At 37.9% G+C, this 18,605-nt stretch overlaps 1 protein-coding gene across 7 annotated transcripts in view; it reads right to left on the bottom strand.

Moving 5' to 3' along the window:
- PHACTR1 (phosphatase and actin regulator 1) overlaps positions 1-18,605 on the bottom strand; it is a 695,847-nt gene that overhangs the window by 315,820 nt on the left and 361,422 nt on the right. For 2 of the 7 annotated variants that reach the window (XM_069092409.1, XM_069092410.1), the window contains exon 1: positions 12,546-12,817. The exons of the other annotated variants lie outside the window; for them this stretch is intronic. In XM_069092409.1, coding sequence (XP_068948510.1) covers positions 12,546-12,792 — 247 coding nt within the window. In that variant the 5' untranslated portion in view covers positions 12,793-12,817. Of the gene's footprint in view, positions 1-12,545; positions 12,818-18,605 lie in introns of those variants that run through there. 7 annotated transcript variants of the gene reach the window in all.

The raw sequence follows: 18,605 nt of genomic DNA, 5'->3' as shown, positions 1-18,605 counted from the left end.
CCCCACAGAGTCTAAAGGCCACACAGTAAAAATTCAACCTCCATGAATTCAGACTCAGTCATAAAGTATCATGTGCACGATTCTCCTCTTTTATTTTTATTTGCTACAGACTCAAGGCTTAATATGCCACTCCCTCTACACCCAGCCTTCCTCTTCAGCAGAGTCAGAATTTTGAGTGTATAACATGACAAGGGTCTTGTGGTCCCCTATAAATTACTGTTGTCTTGGGATAATAATAGAGTTGAGGTATGGGGAGGAGAACAGGAGAGTGGGGCGAGGATATTGAGGCTTTAAACAATGAGAATTGAATGTTGGGAGATGTATTTATTTATTTATTTTCCCAAGAGCCATTGCTGGGGTTACATCTTATTTAGAAGATAATCATTTGATTTTATAATTACTTTTGTGGGTTGCAAAATAATTACTGAGGAGGCAAATCTCCTCTGTGCTAAAATAGCAGGAGCCATTGTTTCAAAGTTCATGCTAAAAAAAATAGCCAATTTCAGATTTTTAGGTCTTAGGTGGGGATTGTAAGAACACTTTTCTCTTTTGTAAGAGACATGAGCCTCGAGCTAATATAGATAGGTTTTGGGGGGATCAACCAATAAAATACATAAATAACCAAACTCAGAGCATTCATTTCTTTTTAGTTGGAGAGGAACATTTCCAAGTTGTTCCAAAAGGAAGAGAAGAAGCTTTTACTATGTGTGAGGCATTGTGCCAAGTGCTTTACAAATATTATCTCATTTTAAGCCAGTATGGGCTTGGGTGAGTGATGTTTCTCTCTCTCTCTCTCTCTCTCTCATACACACACACACCACACACACACACACACACACACACACACACACACACACACACCTTGGAGCCTGGAGAAACTGGAAATAGAGAGAACAATTTGTTACTATTACAAATTCAATTGTCCAGGCAAAAAGTTATGAGGGTCTAGTAGGGCAGGTTGTGAGGGAGAGATGTTGTCCAGGTGTGACTTGAAAATCTGTTGATGTGCAAACACTTCTCACTTCATTTCTCCCTCATGACCTATTGATAAAATTCTGGTACTTCTTCCTAAAGAACATCTCCAATATTGATTCTTTCTTTATTAATCTGAGGACTAGATCCTTACTCCAAATCTTAGTTCCCCTTTGTCTGTATTATTACAACCTTTTTTTTTTTTTACTACCATCAGCTCTTTTACCAACTCCAGCCAGCCAAGCTCATCTTCTTTCAATACTATATTGACCACAATTTTGCAGCAATTTTGCTATGAGTCATAATTGCCCAACACATTCCTACCTAATCCAATTCCAACCGGTTCCTTACCCTCAAAATATAAGCTTCTTGAGGGCAGAATTTGTTTCACTTTTGTATTTCGAAGGCAAAGAATAGCACCTGAAGCATGGTAACTATTTAATAAATATTTGTTGATTGAGTGATTGGCTGATTCTCAATGGCCTCTCCCATAAAAATCTCCTAGTCCCCATCTTCAGGCATTGAGAGAGTCACTGAAGTCCCAATCCCCATGTCTTGTACTTAAGCGTGTTAAATTTAAAAACTAGCATGTTTATAAAGTTATCAGAATAGGAGAAAGAATGCTGGGTGTTATAATCCATTATAGTACATAGGTACTGATGTTTTATCTAATTGAGGGTAATGAATTTATAATATCCTATTAATTCCAACTAATTCTAGCCAATCTCTTTTACCCTTTTGGCCACTTGGGTGGGCCAATTTTGAGGCATTATATTACATGGAGTTTTAGATGAACATAAGTTTAAAAATAAGTCAATACTGAGGATATTCAAATGATGCCTTTAAAGAGACAAAAACATAGTAGAAATTGTTGGGAAATTATTATCCATATGAAAAGACAGTAATGGTTAATATCCACTTTTATATTAAAAATAAAGTGGAGTAGATTATACATTTTGGTCATATAAAAAGTCCTTGATTTCAACCCATGACCATAATGAAATTTCTGATTCTTTGACTTTTCCAAAATGTCCTCTGCTACAAAGGCCTTGAGATTTCCAACTTGGGACTATGGCCTTGGGATCATAGCCCTTTCCCAGCAAACTCTGATCAACTGTCTTGAGTGGAGAGAAACTTCTATTTACCCTCTGTTTCCTCATCTGTAGAGATAACAGTAGCACTCATTTCCCAGGGTTGTAAAAATAAAAAGAGATGCAGTCTTTTGCCTTTTTTGTATCTCCAACATTTATCACAGTGCCTTGAATACAGTAGGATCCTAACAAATACTTGCTAAATTTTTTCCAAAACAAGGATAGCTTCATTCAGAAGTATTTTACCACCAAAGAGGAGAGGTAGTATGGTATAGAAGAGAGAAAAGATGCCTTGGAATTCAGGAGCAAAGAGTTCCATTCTGGCAATGTAAATATTTGGTTACAGTAATTCAATTCAGCCCAACAAGCATTTATTAAGTATTTCCTATGCACTATGCTAGAAGCAAAGTAATTTAAAAAACAGCAAACTGACCAAATAGTCAGCAAGACCTAGGTCCAAATCTCACTTTTGACCTACATTAGCTGTGTGATCCTGGGCAAATTCACTCCATATCTCAGTACACTAGGCAAGTATCTAAAACTATAAGTTGCAGAACATGGATTTGCATTGATGGAGGGAGTTTCCTCATTAAGTGTGATGAAATTACAGGTCTAGTCTCCACTCCCCTGCCCAATAGATAGATAGGTAAATATCTATATAGCTGTAGTCCCTATGTATATAGATATATAGGACAAGGCACTAAGGACATAAAGCACAAAAATTACAAAGTTTCTATCATCAATGAGCTTATAAGACAAGTCATTTCCCCTCCATTGGTCTTAGTTTTCTCATCTATAAAATGAGGAAGTTGGACTAGGTAATTCCTAAAGACCCTTATGGCTCTAAAATTCTATAATTCTAAGTCACAAAAAAATATTACCTCAAAGGGGATTATAATGAATGAATCTTAATGAAAGCATTTCAGTAAAATTCCAGCATAATGATATTATGTACTGATATAACTAAAATATTCATATTGGAAATTATTTTGAAAAGAATTTTAATAGTTAAGTCCTTTAGAAAACTGTATCTCTAAAGCTGATAGGACTAAAGAATATATTAATGTGTTTATAGATAGACGTTTGTAAAGTATGCACCATAATTTTTTTTACTGGTATAAAGACAATCTTGTGCTGTTGGATAATTCATAGGTAGCTAAGTCTCAGGAGACTAGATTTACAGAACCTCAGAGCTGGAAGGTGCTCAGAGGTCCGCAAAGTCCTACCAGAAACCAGAAACCAATTCCTATAGCAGCTTCTCAGGAGGGGTCATCCAACCTTTGCTTGACAACTTCCAGTGACTGGAAACCATTATGCTTGGAAGCAGGCCATTCTGTTTTTGGATAACTCGTTTTTAGCAGATTTTCCATGACAAGTTTTGCCTCTCTGAAACTTCTACTATTGTCCCTAGTTTTGCCTTCTGGGGCTAACCAGAAGAAGTATAATTTCTCTTCCACATGACTGAACATTCCAATTTCTGTCATGTTTCCTCCTAGTTTTCTTTTGTAGATATTCCTCACACTTTCAGCCCACTTGCAGCCCACTAAAACTCTTAGATATTTTTCATTTGCATTATTTATTAATGGTGGAGACATTACTCCCCATCATTCCGTACTTGCACATTTGATTTTTTAAATGCAGGTAGAGGATTTTAAATTTATCCTTATTGAATTAACTTTTAAATGTATTGGGCCATTGTTATAGCCCATTAAGGTATTTTTGGATTCTTACTTTGTCATCCAAAAGGGCACTCGCCTTCTTAACTTTCTGTAATCTACAACTTTCAAAATCATGCCCTCTATACCTTCACCCAAATGTACAAAAATGCTAAACAGTACAAGTACCAAGGACAGATCCAACTTCCAGTGACTGGAAGCTCCACCTCCAGTGGAGTTAGTCCATAGAGGTTTCCTTCTAAGATGATAATGACCTGCAAAGACTACTTTTGGGATCCAGTCACTTAACCAGTCCTGCCCATTATCTAGTCTACTGGTTGGCAGAACATGAGCTAAGAATAATTTTTACATTTTAAAATACAATAAAACTTTATTTAAAATAGCTATCTTTTTTTTAAAGTGTCTCTAAACAAGCAGACTTCTGGCAAGATCTGGCCTGAAAGGTCATTGTTTGTCAACCTTTGGTGGCCTATATCTCTCCATCTTGTCAACAAGAATATAACAAACTATCAAACGTTTTGCTGAAATTTATGTATACTATGCATAAATTCACTATACATTTTTCCTGATTTTTCTAGTGTAATAACTCTGTTATCACCCTGTTAAAAAAAGCTAATGACATTAGTTTGGCATGGCTTCTACTTAAAGAATACATGATAGCAATTAATAATTACTTCTTGTATTTCTAAATGTCCACAAATCATCCTTTTAATAGCATGCAGAAAACACCAACCAGCAATTCTAGCACAGTCTGCCTTACTTTCAATTATGTTTTCCCTTCTTAAATATTTATTATATATATGCATAATTTTAAAATCACTTTGTATAAGTGTATACATGCATATATCTAAGAAGAAAGAGAAAGAGAGAGAGAGGGATGGACAGAGAGGAAAACACATGGGAGGGTAGGGGAGAGCTATCAGTTCTTACAAATAGTTTTTTAAACTTTAGGAAGAATTACATAATCAAATGTCTAGAGTTTTATTTCTTTTTCAAGTTATTTGAATTTGCATGAATTAAGTTTAATACATAGGAGAACAGGGCCAAGACCATAGGACTTGAAGCTAAGAGCATGAATTGAAGCCCACCTCTGATACAATGCTTAAGCCCAAGCAAATAAATCTTTTAACCTTTCTGAACTTCTGTTTCCTCAAGTGTCTTGCCTTTGGTCACACAGCTAGTAAGTATTAGTGATAGAATTAAAATCCATGTCTTTCCTGATTCTAAATCTAGCCTGCATTCCAGCAGATTGTATTTCCCATTTAGGTGCACCTTGCTTAACGCAATAGATGTATTTCTCAAAAGTTGTTTGTAAATGACATTATATTTTCCTTGACTTCCACTATGCTTTCATGGATGATTTATCTTCATTTATGATTTTTTGAGAGACAGAGGAGGCCCCTAAACCTTTAACTTTCTCCAATTCTCCCCCTTCATACCACTTTTTTGTGTGTCATTTAAATTCAGTTAGATTCAATTAAACAAACTTCCTCCTGGCTTATTGTTCTGAGTGGGTAAATAAATAATTAAAGCTACCACAAAAAGCTTCTGAAGGACAAAGACTTCCCAAGAAGATTAGTAATGTTCCCTAGTTATGAATCCACTCCTTTAAATATAAAATTTTCTTGAAGTTAAACACAACTCTATTTCCATATGCCACTGGAAGTATTGAGGTACAATTTCATTTTAATGAATCTGACCAACCAAAAAGTGGCTTTGTCCAATTCAAGTGCCATCCTTTAAATAAAAAAAAAACTTTAGCATACATGCCAATGTCCCTTACAACACTCTGGCTTCTCAGATCATCAAACTCTTAAAGTCCTATAACTTACATCTTCACTCCATCTCAGACACACTCAAGGATGATCATATCCTTTATCTGACCATCACCCATAGCCTTTCAACTTCCTGATTCTAGAATGCTAAAATTTCTTTCCTTTCATGACCTCATATTCTTTAATCTCTCCTTCTGTCTTATCTTCCTAAACCTGTTCTTCATACTCACCATGAACCCAGTCCCCCAACTTTCCACATTCTCCCTGTCCATCACCCTTGCTCTGACTTCACTTTCCTATCTTCACAGTCTTAACCTTATGGTTGACCAGTTCAACCACATTATCAGCTACTCTTAAATACCTTGTTCCTTTTCCTATTGCCAGTCACACATGGCCAAACCCCGGCTTTGGGTTAGCCCCTTATTTCACCTTTCTTTTTCCTATTCCCATGTTACCAACAACTGCTGGATGAAGTCATGACAACATGTGACTAGACCCTTTACAAACTGATGTTATCTTTTCTCCTCTGGGCCTTCACTGCTTATTGCATGGCAATTCTTTTATTCTTTTCTGATTGAATATATAAAATTTCACATAGTAGCTGTTCTAAATGTTCTTTTTTTCATTTCAGACCTCCTACATGACTGTTTCTATTTTAGCAGAAGACCTTGATTTCTATTTTACTGAGATAATAGTGTCTATCTATCATATGTGAAGCACATTGCAAACCCTAAAACACTATAAAAAACCTCTAGCTATATTATGATTATCGCCCCCCCCCACTTCAAACCTCTAAACCATTCTCTAATATGCCATATCCTATCATCCTTTACTACAGTCTCTGAGAAAGGACTGTACTATTCTTTGCCAAGGAAAATCCCTTCTCATACTGTGGCTCTTTATTCCATTCCATCACTTAGAAGAACTTGCTATCTTGTTCATTCCCTATTTCTCCCCTCATCTTTAATCTCTCTTTATCCACTATTTCCCCACTGCCTAGAAACATGTCCGGTTCTCTTCCATCCTTAAAAGAAAGCAAACAAACTAACACCTCTTCATCCAGCACTGCCATTTCCTTAAGATATTATCCTACATCTCTTCTTCACTTTCATAGCCAATCTCTTTAGAAGGGTTACCTACACTTGTTACCTCCATTTCCTGATCTTCACTTCACTTTTCAATGCCTTGAAATTTGACTCATGATACTACCATGGCTCTCTCACAAAGTTACCTGTGATCTCTTATCTGCAAATCCAATAGCCTTTTCTCAGTCTTGATTATACCTACCCTCTTTGTAGCTTTTAACACTGTTGACCATCCTCTTCATCTAGACATTGTTTCCTTTCTTGGCTTCCATAACACTTGTTTTTTCTTGGTTCTCCTCCTACCTATCTTGAAATTCCTCAGTTGTCCTTGCTGGGTTATTCTCTTCTTCCAACCCACTAAATGTGGGTATTCTTCAAGTTTTTTTCCAGGGTGCTCTTCTCTGTGTACTCTCTTTGTAACCACATGAGCTCCCGTGGGTTCAATTATCATCTAAATGTGAATTAATCCTAAATCTCTCTCTCTCTCTCTCTCTCTCTCTCTCTCTCTCTCTCTCTCTCTGGATATATGTATAGATGGATGGATAGATACACACACAAGGCCTTCACCTTTCTCTTGAACTGAACTCCACTTATGTATTGCCAACTATCTTTTGGGCATCTCCAGTTGGATGTCATATAAGCATCTTAAACTCAACATTTCCATACTGAAATTTATTGTATTTCTTCATAAACCCATCCCCCATTCAGACCTCTCTATTTATGTTGAGGACAATCACATCCTTCCAATTACCCCTATCAGCAATCTTGAATTCTTCTGCCTGCTTCAATTTCCACATTAAATCATCTCTCAAATCTTTTCATTCTTACTTCTCTCAAACTGTTCTCTATCTCTTCTACTCTAGGTCACCCTCACCTATGCATGGTAGTCTTCTTGCCTCCAGGCTTTCCATTCTCCTAAGTATTCTCCATAACATTGTTAAATTGATATTCCTAAACACAAATCTAGTTATGTCACTCTGCACTCCTCACCCCCACTTAAAATTTTTTAATATATTCTTATTGCATTTAGAATAAAATACAAATATTTCAGATTGAGACTTAAAATTCTCAGTAATCTGGCTCTCACTTAAACTCTTCTCAGTTTATTTTCCTGTTTCTCTCCTTCCTATACCCTCTTTCTTCAGTTCAAGTAGCCTGCTAACTATTCTCCATTCACAGAGTTCTGTCTCCTATTTACCTTTGTGTTTTTGTACAAGTGGTCCTCCATGCCTGGGATGCACTCCCTCCCCATTTCTGCCTCAAAATATCTCTCAACACACAGTTTAGGTATTGCCTGAGGCATGAAGACTTTTGGCATCATCCCAAATTAATATTTCTCTCCCTCTTGAAATGTTTGTGCATGACTTTATAAATATCTCATATTTACTTGTTCTCATATGTATATTACATGCTTCCAGTAAAATAGAAGCTCCTTGAGGGCCAGAATGGTTTCTTTTTTTTTTTTTTTTGTCTTTGTATCCATGATACCTGGCACATAGCAGGTGTTGAAAAAGTGTTTAATAAAATAACATCGAAGCCTTTCACTATGCTACTATATTGAGTTTGTGTGTGGCTATTCTAAATAAAATAAATGTTCATTTTGTATTTTCAAACAATAATATTGTTTTGAAAGTTTTCGGTCATTTTTGAAGTGTGTGTGTGTGTGTGTGTGTGTGTGTGTGTGTGTGCACTTGTGACTTTTCACTGGTGAGGAATAAGCACTAGCTGGAGTCAGTGGTCCTTTGCCAACACTCATCTATTTTAACTTATGCTTATTTCTGTAACCTTAGATAAGGCTCTGGTCCCTGTATTATTACCATATCCCCATATCCACCTCTCCTTTCCCTTTCTTCGCTTGTCTAACTGACTTTTTACCCTACCATTCTCTACCACTATGATCCAAAGCTGCATTTGGAGCCAACATTAAAATTCATATTCTGAACCAAAATCATATTGCTATTAAACAGCCTAATGGATACATGGCAAAAAACAGATAAATGTATCTCCCTTACAGTATATTTTTCCAAAGAATCAAATGAAGGAAGGCCAGCAATATATTGTTGCTAGATCTGGTGGATTTTAGGAACTACTACACAACTCCAGGTATTTTTAATTATTAAATATTTTTAATTTTAATTTAAAATTAAATAAATTATTAAATATTAAATATTTTAATTATTATTACTTTCATATCAAAGGAGGTATCATTATCTTCCTAAATCCTTTAGAGACTGTAGAGTCAATGCAGATAAGAAGAAATTCCTGCTCTGTGTGTGTGTCTGGGTGTCTGCATATGAATATAAACAGAGAAAGATATATAGAGGAGGAAGAGAGTGGGTTGGAAAATGTTTCACTTTAAATGATCCCAAAGTGTTCCCTGCTCCCAAGGCACATTTTTTCAATACTAATATTCTTCTGGGATGCTCTATGACAGCAGACATCATGGCCTACCACACTCTCAGAATGGTGGGCATAAGCAGGATGCAGGAAATAGCCAAGTATGACTTGGACATAAGTACTGCTGTAAAAGATATCATGAAGGTCATGTATGAATGGAAATGGAGGCAGACCAGTCATGATGAGAATGAAATACAGAAAGCCTGAGTACAGCATTGGTGTCTATGAAATGATAAAAGACTCAGAATAAGACCTTCAGGATCCTAGGTAGATCCTCCATGGGGATTTATGGAAAGACAGGGACAAGAACAGTACAGAAAATAAATGCATGGTTGGATTGTAGCCTATATGCTTGGGAGCCTTTCTATAACATCACAGACACATCAAAACACCAACACAAAGACAAGTACACAAGCAAGCAACAACCTCACTTGATGTTTTTCTTTTCCTTCATGGAAATTTATGGTACATAAGACTAATGATTTTGTCATGGATTACTGTTTGAAATATTCCAAAATACTTTAGGAAGATCACTAACATAACTGCTGTTTTATGAGTGAAGAAAACTGCATGAACACTATAGTTTTAGCAAAGTTAGTGGGCTCAGCAATGAAAAGGGTAAGTACAGAACCAGTGGACCTGCTTAGAATCACGCCAATTAGTGGCATTTCATTAAAAAGAAAAATGACCCTTAATATTTTTGTACAACTGAGATCAGCCACAAAAGTGTGTTCTCTCTCATGGATATGTACTCTTTCCTCAAAAAAGCAGAGCTCAGTCCCAGAGCTGAATAACATATCAGGTACATTCTGAGCAGCTGGAATAATAGATCATTGGGTGGAATGTAAGATAAATGGATCTGAAGGTGTGTATTCCCTTAAGAGAACATGCTATACGGAATGGTTAATGTCAGAGAATCCTAGGTTTTGAGAGTGAGAAAGAATCTTAGAGGTCATCTTATTCAAATATATTGTACATATAGCCCACAGGCTGGAAATGGCCCCCAATACTCCCAAGTGTGACTGGAACAAGGCTAAAATGGAACTGGGAAATACTTAACAAAATAAATAAAAACACAAAATAAAAAATAGATAATATGAATATGTGCCTTTTCTAAGTCAATATGTAGCCCACTGGGATTCTTTACAATTTAGTGCCCCCTTTTTCTGTTTGAGTTTGACATCACTGATCTAGTTCAAAGTCCTCATTTTACCGAAAAAAGAAACTGAGTCCTAGAGAGATGACATGAAGGAGGTTATTTACATTTCTAATGAAAATTCCCTGAAGGCTTAAATGTTGAGCTTTCCTTGCTCCCTTTCAATATGATTGTAGTTGCAAATATTCAATTTTCCCAGAATATTTTTTGGCAAATATATCCATGTTTGCTGCCTGTCTCACTCAGAACATCATAAGATAAGTGTTATGATATATAGGGATACCTTCAACAATTCCACAAACCCTGTTTGCCTTGCAAAAAAAAAGCCAGGTTTATTTGCACTTTTAAATTCCATACCACATAAACAGATTTGTCTTGAGGACTCAATCACCTGCACTTTTCCACTAAAAGCAGAAGGGTTAAATTCTTGACCTCATTCTCTTTAAAGGTTTAAATGAACTCCCTCTACATTTAGGTAGGCAGCTCCATCCATGCAAAATGATAACTATAAGACATCTCGGTGTTCCTTCAGAGAGAAACCAATATAATCTTCCCTGTGGTTAGACTCTTCTGAAATTAAGTACTTTCATATCAAAGGAGGTGTCCTTACCTCTCTAAATCCTTCTGAATAATTAGAGACTGTAGAGTCAATGCAGATAAGAAGAAATTCCTGCTGTAAGCAGTAAAATCTATGCCTCAATAGTACTAGGAGTGCAGAGAATAGACAGGGACACACAAGAGTACATGCAGTTAGACACTGTTTATATTTACACATACAAACAAATGCATGAGTAAAATGATATTCCTCTCTGGTTATGCCAACATTTAGAAATACTAAATTGAGACAAATCTGTGATGGCTGTTGAGAGTTTTTCTTCAGGGGGATCAATTTAGCTGAACAGCATGTGTTTCTCCAGGACAGAAAATGTCTTAGTCTGCATCTCAATATAATGCTTTGTGGTTATATCATAAAGGACTTGATTTGTAGTCATTGGGTCTGTGGTCACTAAGAAATAGTAAGAGTAAGAACTGCAAAATTATGCAATATATCTATACAGTACTGCCCTCTCCCCACCCCAATACTAAGTGTTACTATTTCCAGAAAATGCATCCTTTCCAGTGTAGTCCCAGGTTCTCTCATGTCTAAGCAGAAAAGCCATTCCACACAGTCTCCCTGGCAGTTTAATCAAAGAAAAGTATAATTACACTAGCAGGACTCTAATTTTGAAAAGACATTAGAGGATCCCTCCTCACTTCATTACACTGAACTCCACTGGTTGGCAAAAGAGAGTTCTCTATAATATCTGCTGCTCTGGTTGGAACAAACTAAACCATCTCTGCTTGTGTGAAATTTTCCCTCACCAGAGAAATTGAGCAGATACAAGGGCAGAAAAGAAAAGGAGATTCTTCACACTTGGCCCTTATGATAATGGCTAATGTTTTCATCCTCATATTTTATTCCTAAAACTTTTCTCTGACCTTCAGGAATATGAGGTATGTTCAAACAGTTCTAGGCAGACCCTCCACCCCCTCATATCCATATGATGAAATGTCATCATATTTGGTGACAACCTGCAGGGGAAGGTGTCTGTATGAACTACTATAAGCCAGTCTTACTTAATTTCAAGTTCTTTTTGGTAACAGATTCTTGCAAAAATTAACCTCTTTTTAATTGCTCTACTTAAGCTTTGATAGGTGGGAGGGGCCCTGGGTGGACACAGGCACAGATGCCCTCAGCCTGTCAACTGAGGTGTCTCTCCTCCCCACCCTTCTGGATTTGGGATGTTTGGTTCTTTTAGAGCTGTCGCTAGGCAGCTGTCAAAAATCCAAGGGCACATTTCACTCTCCTGAAACATCATCCCATAACTCCACTAGCCTTTAAGGGGATGAGCTCTCACCCTGGGGTGCAGCCACCACACCCCAAAGCCATATTGAAGAAAAGCCAACCTCCCCTAACAGTCAAGCTCAGCAAAGCCTAGTTCCATAAAGGGTGAAAGTTTGGGGTGGGGTGGGTTGGGGGCATTCAGCATGAAGGAAAAGGACCCTAGCCACCACAAAACTGGCCAAGTCCACCAATCCTCCCCACACAGTGATCTAATAGAGTTGCCTGGCCCTTTCACCTGTTTGAAAATCTTATTTCCAATTGCAAAGAGAAGATGCTACTATTCCTGGCTCCTCTTGCTAACGCTCCACCTAAGTCGTCCGAGTGCTTTATTCCTGGGGTCTTTCTCTGTGCCCCTGCAGCCAGAGATCGCAAGCTAAGCATCCGGCAAATGCCAACGTGCACGCATGAAGAAGGTTAGGGAAACACAAACAAACCTCCCCTTCTCTCCAGCCGCTCCCTCGCTTCCCTCTCGTACAAATGCCTGCACGGGAGACATCCTAGCACTCACCGTCCCGGGTGTCCTCCCCACGACTGCAGTTGCTGCAAATGTGTTTAATCTCCTTGCCTATGTGGCAATGGATCACGAAAGATACATTGTTGTTAGGCGCGGGTTCCTTCAGAGGTTTCATCCCCATCAAATAAAAAGCTTTCTTTTTCGGTTTCTCCAAGCTCGGGTCTGGCCCCGAGCCCTGCCTGCAGCCCAGCGAAGGCAAGGCAAACATCTCAGGCTGCCCTGTGGGTGAGTGATGTGCCATCCGCTCACTCTCCGCTGAGCGCTGATCTGTCACACGGGCAGGCACTCTCTCCCTCATACACACACCCCTTTCCCCCACCCACCAAGGGGTGTATGGTTCTAGTTCTAGCTACTAAACGGGAAGGTAGGGAGGAGGTTAAGGGGAGAAGCTGGGGCGTGGGGGCGGGGAGAAGCACTAACAAAGTCTGAATGACCTCTATGACCTATGTGCCTTAACCAATCCCAAAAATCTTAACTGGACGTTTCCCCTAGCAAGTTGATTTCTCGAACCTACCTGAGGTGCTTCTCACCTCCCTGGGTCTCAGATGCACAGATTTCCCTTACACTTCTTCCCTCCCCCTCTTCCCAACTTAAGCATCTTCAGCAGCAAATCAGAGCTTGGTCCTTTTTTCCCTCTTTTCCCGCTACCTTTGCGTGCTCCAGGCTCCCATCTCCCTCCCCTGGTAAGTATCATCACCCAGAAGCTCACTGCCATTATGAACCCTCTAGAGAGAAACAAGGTGTCCATGTAGCATCTGTGGAGCCGGAATAATCTACCATCCTTAAGCCAAGTAACCAAGAGCACATTATTTCTACTCTAGCAGTCAGACATGACATTTCAATATCACTGGGATTTTACTATATCACTGACACTCAGATCCGACCTGCAGCCCCATCTTTTGACAGGACCTAAGGTGCCAGGCTTTAGAGGAAGATAACTGTCAGCCCTTCTATTCTGTTCAATAGTGATACCCCTCCCCCCTTTAAAGTTAATATTTTCTTGCCTTTAATTGGGTTAATTGAAAACCCCTCTGGCTGTGCTACTATCACTGATAAAGCTTAGCAATGATAAGTGACACCAAATTAAACTTCTAAATAGAGGATAGATTCTTAAAATAAGGCAAATCCATGGCTTACTAAAGAGGCATTGTTAATTTCTAACTGAAAACAATAGCCTTTGCCCTCACTGTCTTTTCCATGAAAGTAGCTTCATCTAAAAGACTGCAAGTTCTTGCCAGTTTTTCAAGGTTAAATAACCTTATAGGGAAAGTTGGGCACAGTCTAATATTGGGGGTCTAGGGAATGTTTTTAAAGGTGTCCTTCCATTGCTGCCCAGTCTCTCAAACCTGAAAACTACAAAATATACAGGATATCCCACAGATAAAAAGAACCAACACATGCAGAACCATAATAACTAGGGCAGGGAGATCAGGACTTTTTGCAGGCTGCCACAATTTAGAGGGTGCAAACGTACTTGCAGTACTTTATCAACCAGAAAAGAAAATAAGCTTACCAAAGAGGAGATAGGGACTCAACCTGGCATTTTAGTGGTATAAACAGCTCCCTCCACCAATGCAAATCAGCATTCTTCCTGCAACTTAAACTCTTAGAAAATTGTCTAGAGCCACTGGGAGGTTAATTAAGTGATTTGTCCAAAGTCACAGAACCAGTATGTGTCAGATGCCAGTCTTGAACTGAGATCTTGGCTTAGACATCATCTCTATATCTACTACTCTTGCTGCCTTTCAATTAACAAGAAAAATTTGTTAAAATTAGAAACTATCAGCCCATTTCTACCTATCGCCTTCCAAGTAACTCCACTGCCTGTTCCCCCAACCAGGTTTTTACCACCTTCCACATTGAATTTGTTTCTGAAAGTTGATTTGAGGGTCTATTGTGTTTCATACATTTTCTTTTTGCCCAGTTCCACAAATACGTCTTGGCAAACCCAGTGGGGGTGGGTGGGAGGAGAGGGAAGTCTCACCTACATCTTCTTATTTTATTACTGTTATATAGTTGTAAATTCCCATTACTTAGAGTACTATCATCTGGAAAATGCCATGCCCAAATCACATAGAAAGCTTGGTCTAGTGACCAATAGGAAAACAAGTACAAACTTTTATTACTTCACATTCAGAGAAATGCTGGTGACCAGATTCTATGACCTACAGAAAAAGAAATCTTTCAGGGAGAGAACTTCTCTTATACTCATATACAATTTGACATTAACTAAGCCCTCTTCTGTGGATATCAGGAGGTTGAGTAACTTCTCACCTCTAGTCTCTATTACTAAACAAATGCCTAATGACTTTTCAAACTAGCCATAGCTAAATCTCCCTGTAATTTTCTTCTGGCAGATTTATGTCATTTAGTTCCAGACTAATTATAAGCTTGAACTGAAGGATGGGAAAGGTCCTATTTGTCATGCAGCTTGAGCTATGCAGAAGCAGATTAAGACCTTCTGGGGGCTCCAAGCACTCATAATTTGTGGAAACTGGGAGGTCTTTTATACTATTTCAATATTCTTTTGTTTAAAAAAAAGCAACTATGGTGTCATATTCAACAAAATCCTTTAAAAATATCATATCATTTAAAAATGGAAAGCAATTGTTTTTTATCATAGTATTTTACATATTTTTACATTTGAATTTCTATTTTAAGTTTGGAATTTTAAATAAGCCATTAATACTGCTCTACTTTTAGAACATAAATACTGGTAGAGTATTAAAAACTGGATTAATAAAATCCAGAATTATATGCATTGTAAAGTAAGCACAATTAAAACAAATATAAGATCATAGCAAAATAATTTGAGAAAATGTGACAATTATTAAATGAAAGAAACAACCAAAACAAAATCGTATATTTTTCAGAATTCAGCCTTCCACCCAAATAAGAGCAGGGGGAACTATGCAATGATCAGTAGTGAACCTGAGCCTAGATTTTTAGGAAGTAGCATTAGGTTCAGGTTTGATGGTAGCTAGAAAGATCTCAGAGGCAGAGGGTGCTTACTAATGGGCATTTATGCACTGTGCTGTTTCAGATTTCAGATATAAGACAACAGTGGCAATCTGATATTGCTACATAAGGATAGTAGGTAGACTATGGCAGTAGCGCACATCCAGAAAAGAAGTAATTTGAAATGTATATTGTGAAACTACTACCTATGGAATCTCTTCTAATCTTGGTAGCAACTAGCTACACGTTGAGAGTAAATATAGAGTATTCTGACACTAGATATAAGCAGATGTTGCATAGTACTAGATTACACAAAACATACTCAATATTCTTCTTCTTTTTTTGCTGTCCTCCATGATACAGATACATAAATATATGTGTACATGTTCACATATATTCTTATCAATCAGTAAAAATGCCCACTCTGTATTAGGCACCATGCTAAATACTGAGTATACAAAGAATGAAATAATCTCTACTCTCAACAAGTATATACAAAATAAACATAAAGAGCATATTATATATATGAATGTGCATATATATATAGTATATGAAGCTTTTTAACTCATTTAATATTCAATATGTAATTGTTCAACAAGTTATATACATATATATAAACAAGAGTGTACTAGTAAATGTTTAACAATTGGTGTCTCCAAAAATAGTTTATGCACATACTTTTAAATTTAATATGTATTATTAACACTTTAAGGATGGACAATCAAGAAAAAATGAAGCCGATTTGTACTGATTGCATGTTTCTGAGCTATTAACACTGAAAATTCAAAATCTGACTAATTAAACCAATGCTTCCTTGCTCAGCCTCAGGTGTTAAGAGATAAGCTTGAGTTTTTTTAAAAAGAAAAAGCATAATAAGAACAGATCAGGTGTGAGAGAGGAAGAGAGAGAGAGAGAGAGAGAGAGAGAGAGAGAGAGAGAGAGAGAGAGAGAGAGAGAGAGAGAGAGAGAGAGAGAGAGAGAGAGAGAGAGAGAGAGAGAAAGGGGGAGAGAGACAGACAGAAAGAGAGAGAGATACAGACAGAAAGACAGAGAAGTCCCAATACACCTTTTTTATTTCTCTGAGTTTGGAACAACTGCTAGACACATAGCTCCCAATCTCTCTACTTGGACTCAGGGAGGAGTATATGTAGTTTCAAAAGCTAAGAAACACTCTGTCTTATTGTTAGAAGAGGGGGTGAATTATGGAATCTTAATATAAGAAGGTAATTTAGATGCCATCTAATCTATTAACCTCCCTAACTTAATAAAACAACCAAAAAAATTTGTCTACTATGTGCTAGACATTGGAAATAGAAATACAAATACAAGCTTAAGTTCTATTCTCCCGTCTATCTCTTCTGAAACATCAGACAAGAGAGGGATCAAAAGATTCAGTATTTCTTCAACATATGTGGATACTGAAACCTTTTTCTTCCTTAAGGGCCCATTTCAGGTGTAATATGACTTTGGGGGAAAGTGTAACACAGAGGATTCAGGGTCAAAGGACTTGAACATGAATTTGGCTCTGTCCTTCTTAGTTGCATCACCTTGGGTAAATCACTTAATATAAAATAAGGATTTGAACTAGATGCCTTCTAAGGTGTATGAATTTCTATCTCTAAATCCATAAAAGGCCCATTCTAGCTCTCCTCTGTACTTATCATTGAGGTGTTTATTCATGCCCAACTCTATGTGACTCCATGAACTTGTCCGTGGGGTTTTCTTGGCAAAGATACTGGGGTGATTTATCATTTCTTTCTCCAATGTGTCCCCACTTGATAGAGGAGGAACTGAGGCAAATAAGGGTTAAGTGACTTGCCCAGAGTAATATAGCTAGTAGGTGTCTGAGGCCAGATTTGAACTCAGATATTCTTAACTCCAGACCTGGTGCTCTATCCACTGCACTACTTTGCTGCTCCAAATATGACCACATATCACATTCATTTTCACATAACTTACTCCTATTATAAGATTAGAAGTCCTCTGAGGGAAGCAAATATGTCATTTTCCATTTTTATATCCTCAGTGCCTAGTATAATCCCCGATACATAGTCGATGCTTAATATATGCTTTTTAGAGTTGGGCAATTTTTTGACCTTTTTATAATTTCCTATTGCCAGCTCTTAACTGGACCAACATCAAGGGGAAAAGAAAGCCCTCCAAGGTCTTGCCTCCTAACATGCAGGTGCCTTGTGTACTTAGAATATAGGCTTCCCTTAAACCATCTGCCAACACTATTCTACTATAACAAGCCAATGGCATTCAATGCCAAGATCGCCTTATAAAGAATCTGCATTTGCTTCAGCCCATAAGACAAAAATATGTTCAATTATGGTCTACATAATTATGGCTAGAGCCTGCTGTTGCTGCTGCTAATCAAACTCCTTGCACAGATAATGGAAGGAAATTAGCATACTGCAGTATTCCTAGAGGGAAAAAAATTGTGGTCTTTTTTGACTTTTAAAAAAAGAAAAAGAAAACAGAAGGGACAGACAACAGCAGCCATTGATGAAACACTATGAGACTCTAGAGAGAGGCAATGTCTGGGAGTCACATGCTGGGATGTTGCACCTGCTTGTCTTGTGATACCTTCTGAAGCCTACCAGGAATTTGGGGCTGTCTCCTTCTGCAGGTGTACAAGGCATTCTCTTTCTGGGATATTGGGCATATACATGTTGTCGATCAACTACGTGAGTGCTGAGAAGAGGGATGAAGGACATATGACATGATTCCTTCTAGGAGCTTACAAGGTATTGGAGGAGAGGGGGAACATACATGGGGGATATCTATGGGGTACACATCAGAGCAGAAACCTCAGTTGAAAACTACACCTAGTATAGTCTTACATGTAGTAGACCTTTAGTAAATGTTGCTAGGTGGATCAATGGATAAAAGGCTGGTTCTGGAGTCACGAAGACCTGAGTTCAAATCCAACGTCAGATACTTAGTAGCTGTGTAACCCTGGGTAAGTCACTTAACTCTGTTTGCCTTAGTTTCCTCATCTGTAAAATGAGCTGGAGAAGGAAATGGTAAACCATTCAGTATCTCCAAGAAAACCCCAAATGGGGTCACTAAAAGTTGAACACAACTGAAACA

The sequence above is a fragment of the Petaurus breviceps genome, unplaced genomic scaffold (genome assembly GCF_028583685.1).
Source record: "Petaurus breviceps papuanus isolate PSGF00001 unplaced genomic scaffold, PetGlider_PUasm1.0 190, whole genome shotgun sequence".
NCBI classification, from domain to species: Eukaryota; Metazoa; Chordata; class Mammalia; order Diprotodontia; family Petauridae; genus Petaurus; species Petaurus breviceps.
The sequence above is the reverse complement of the archived record's forward strand: the minus strand, read 5'-3'. Positions and strand labels throughout refer to the sequence as shown.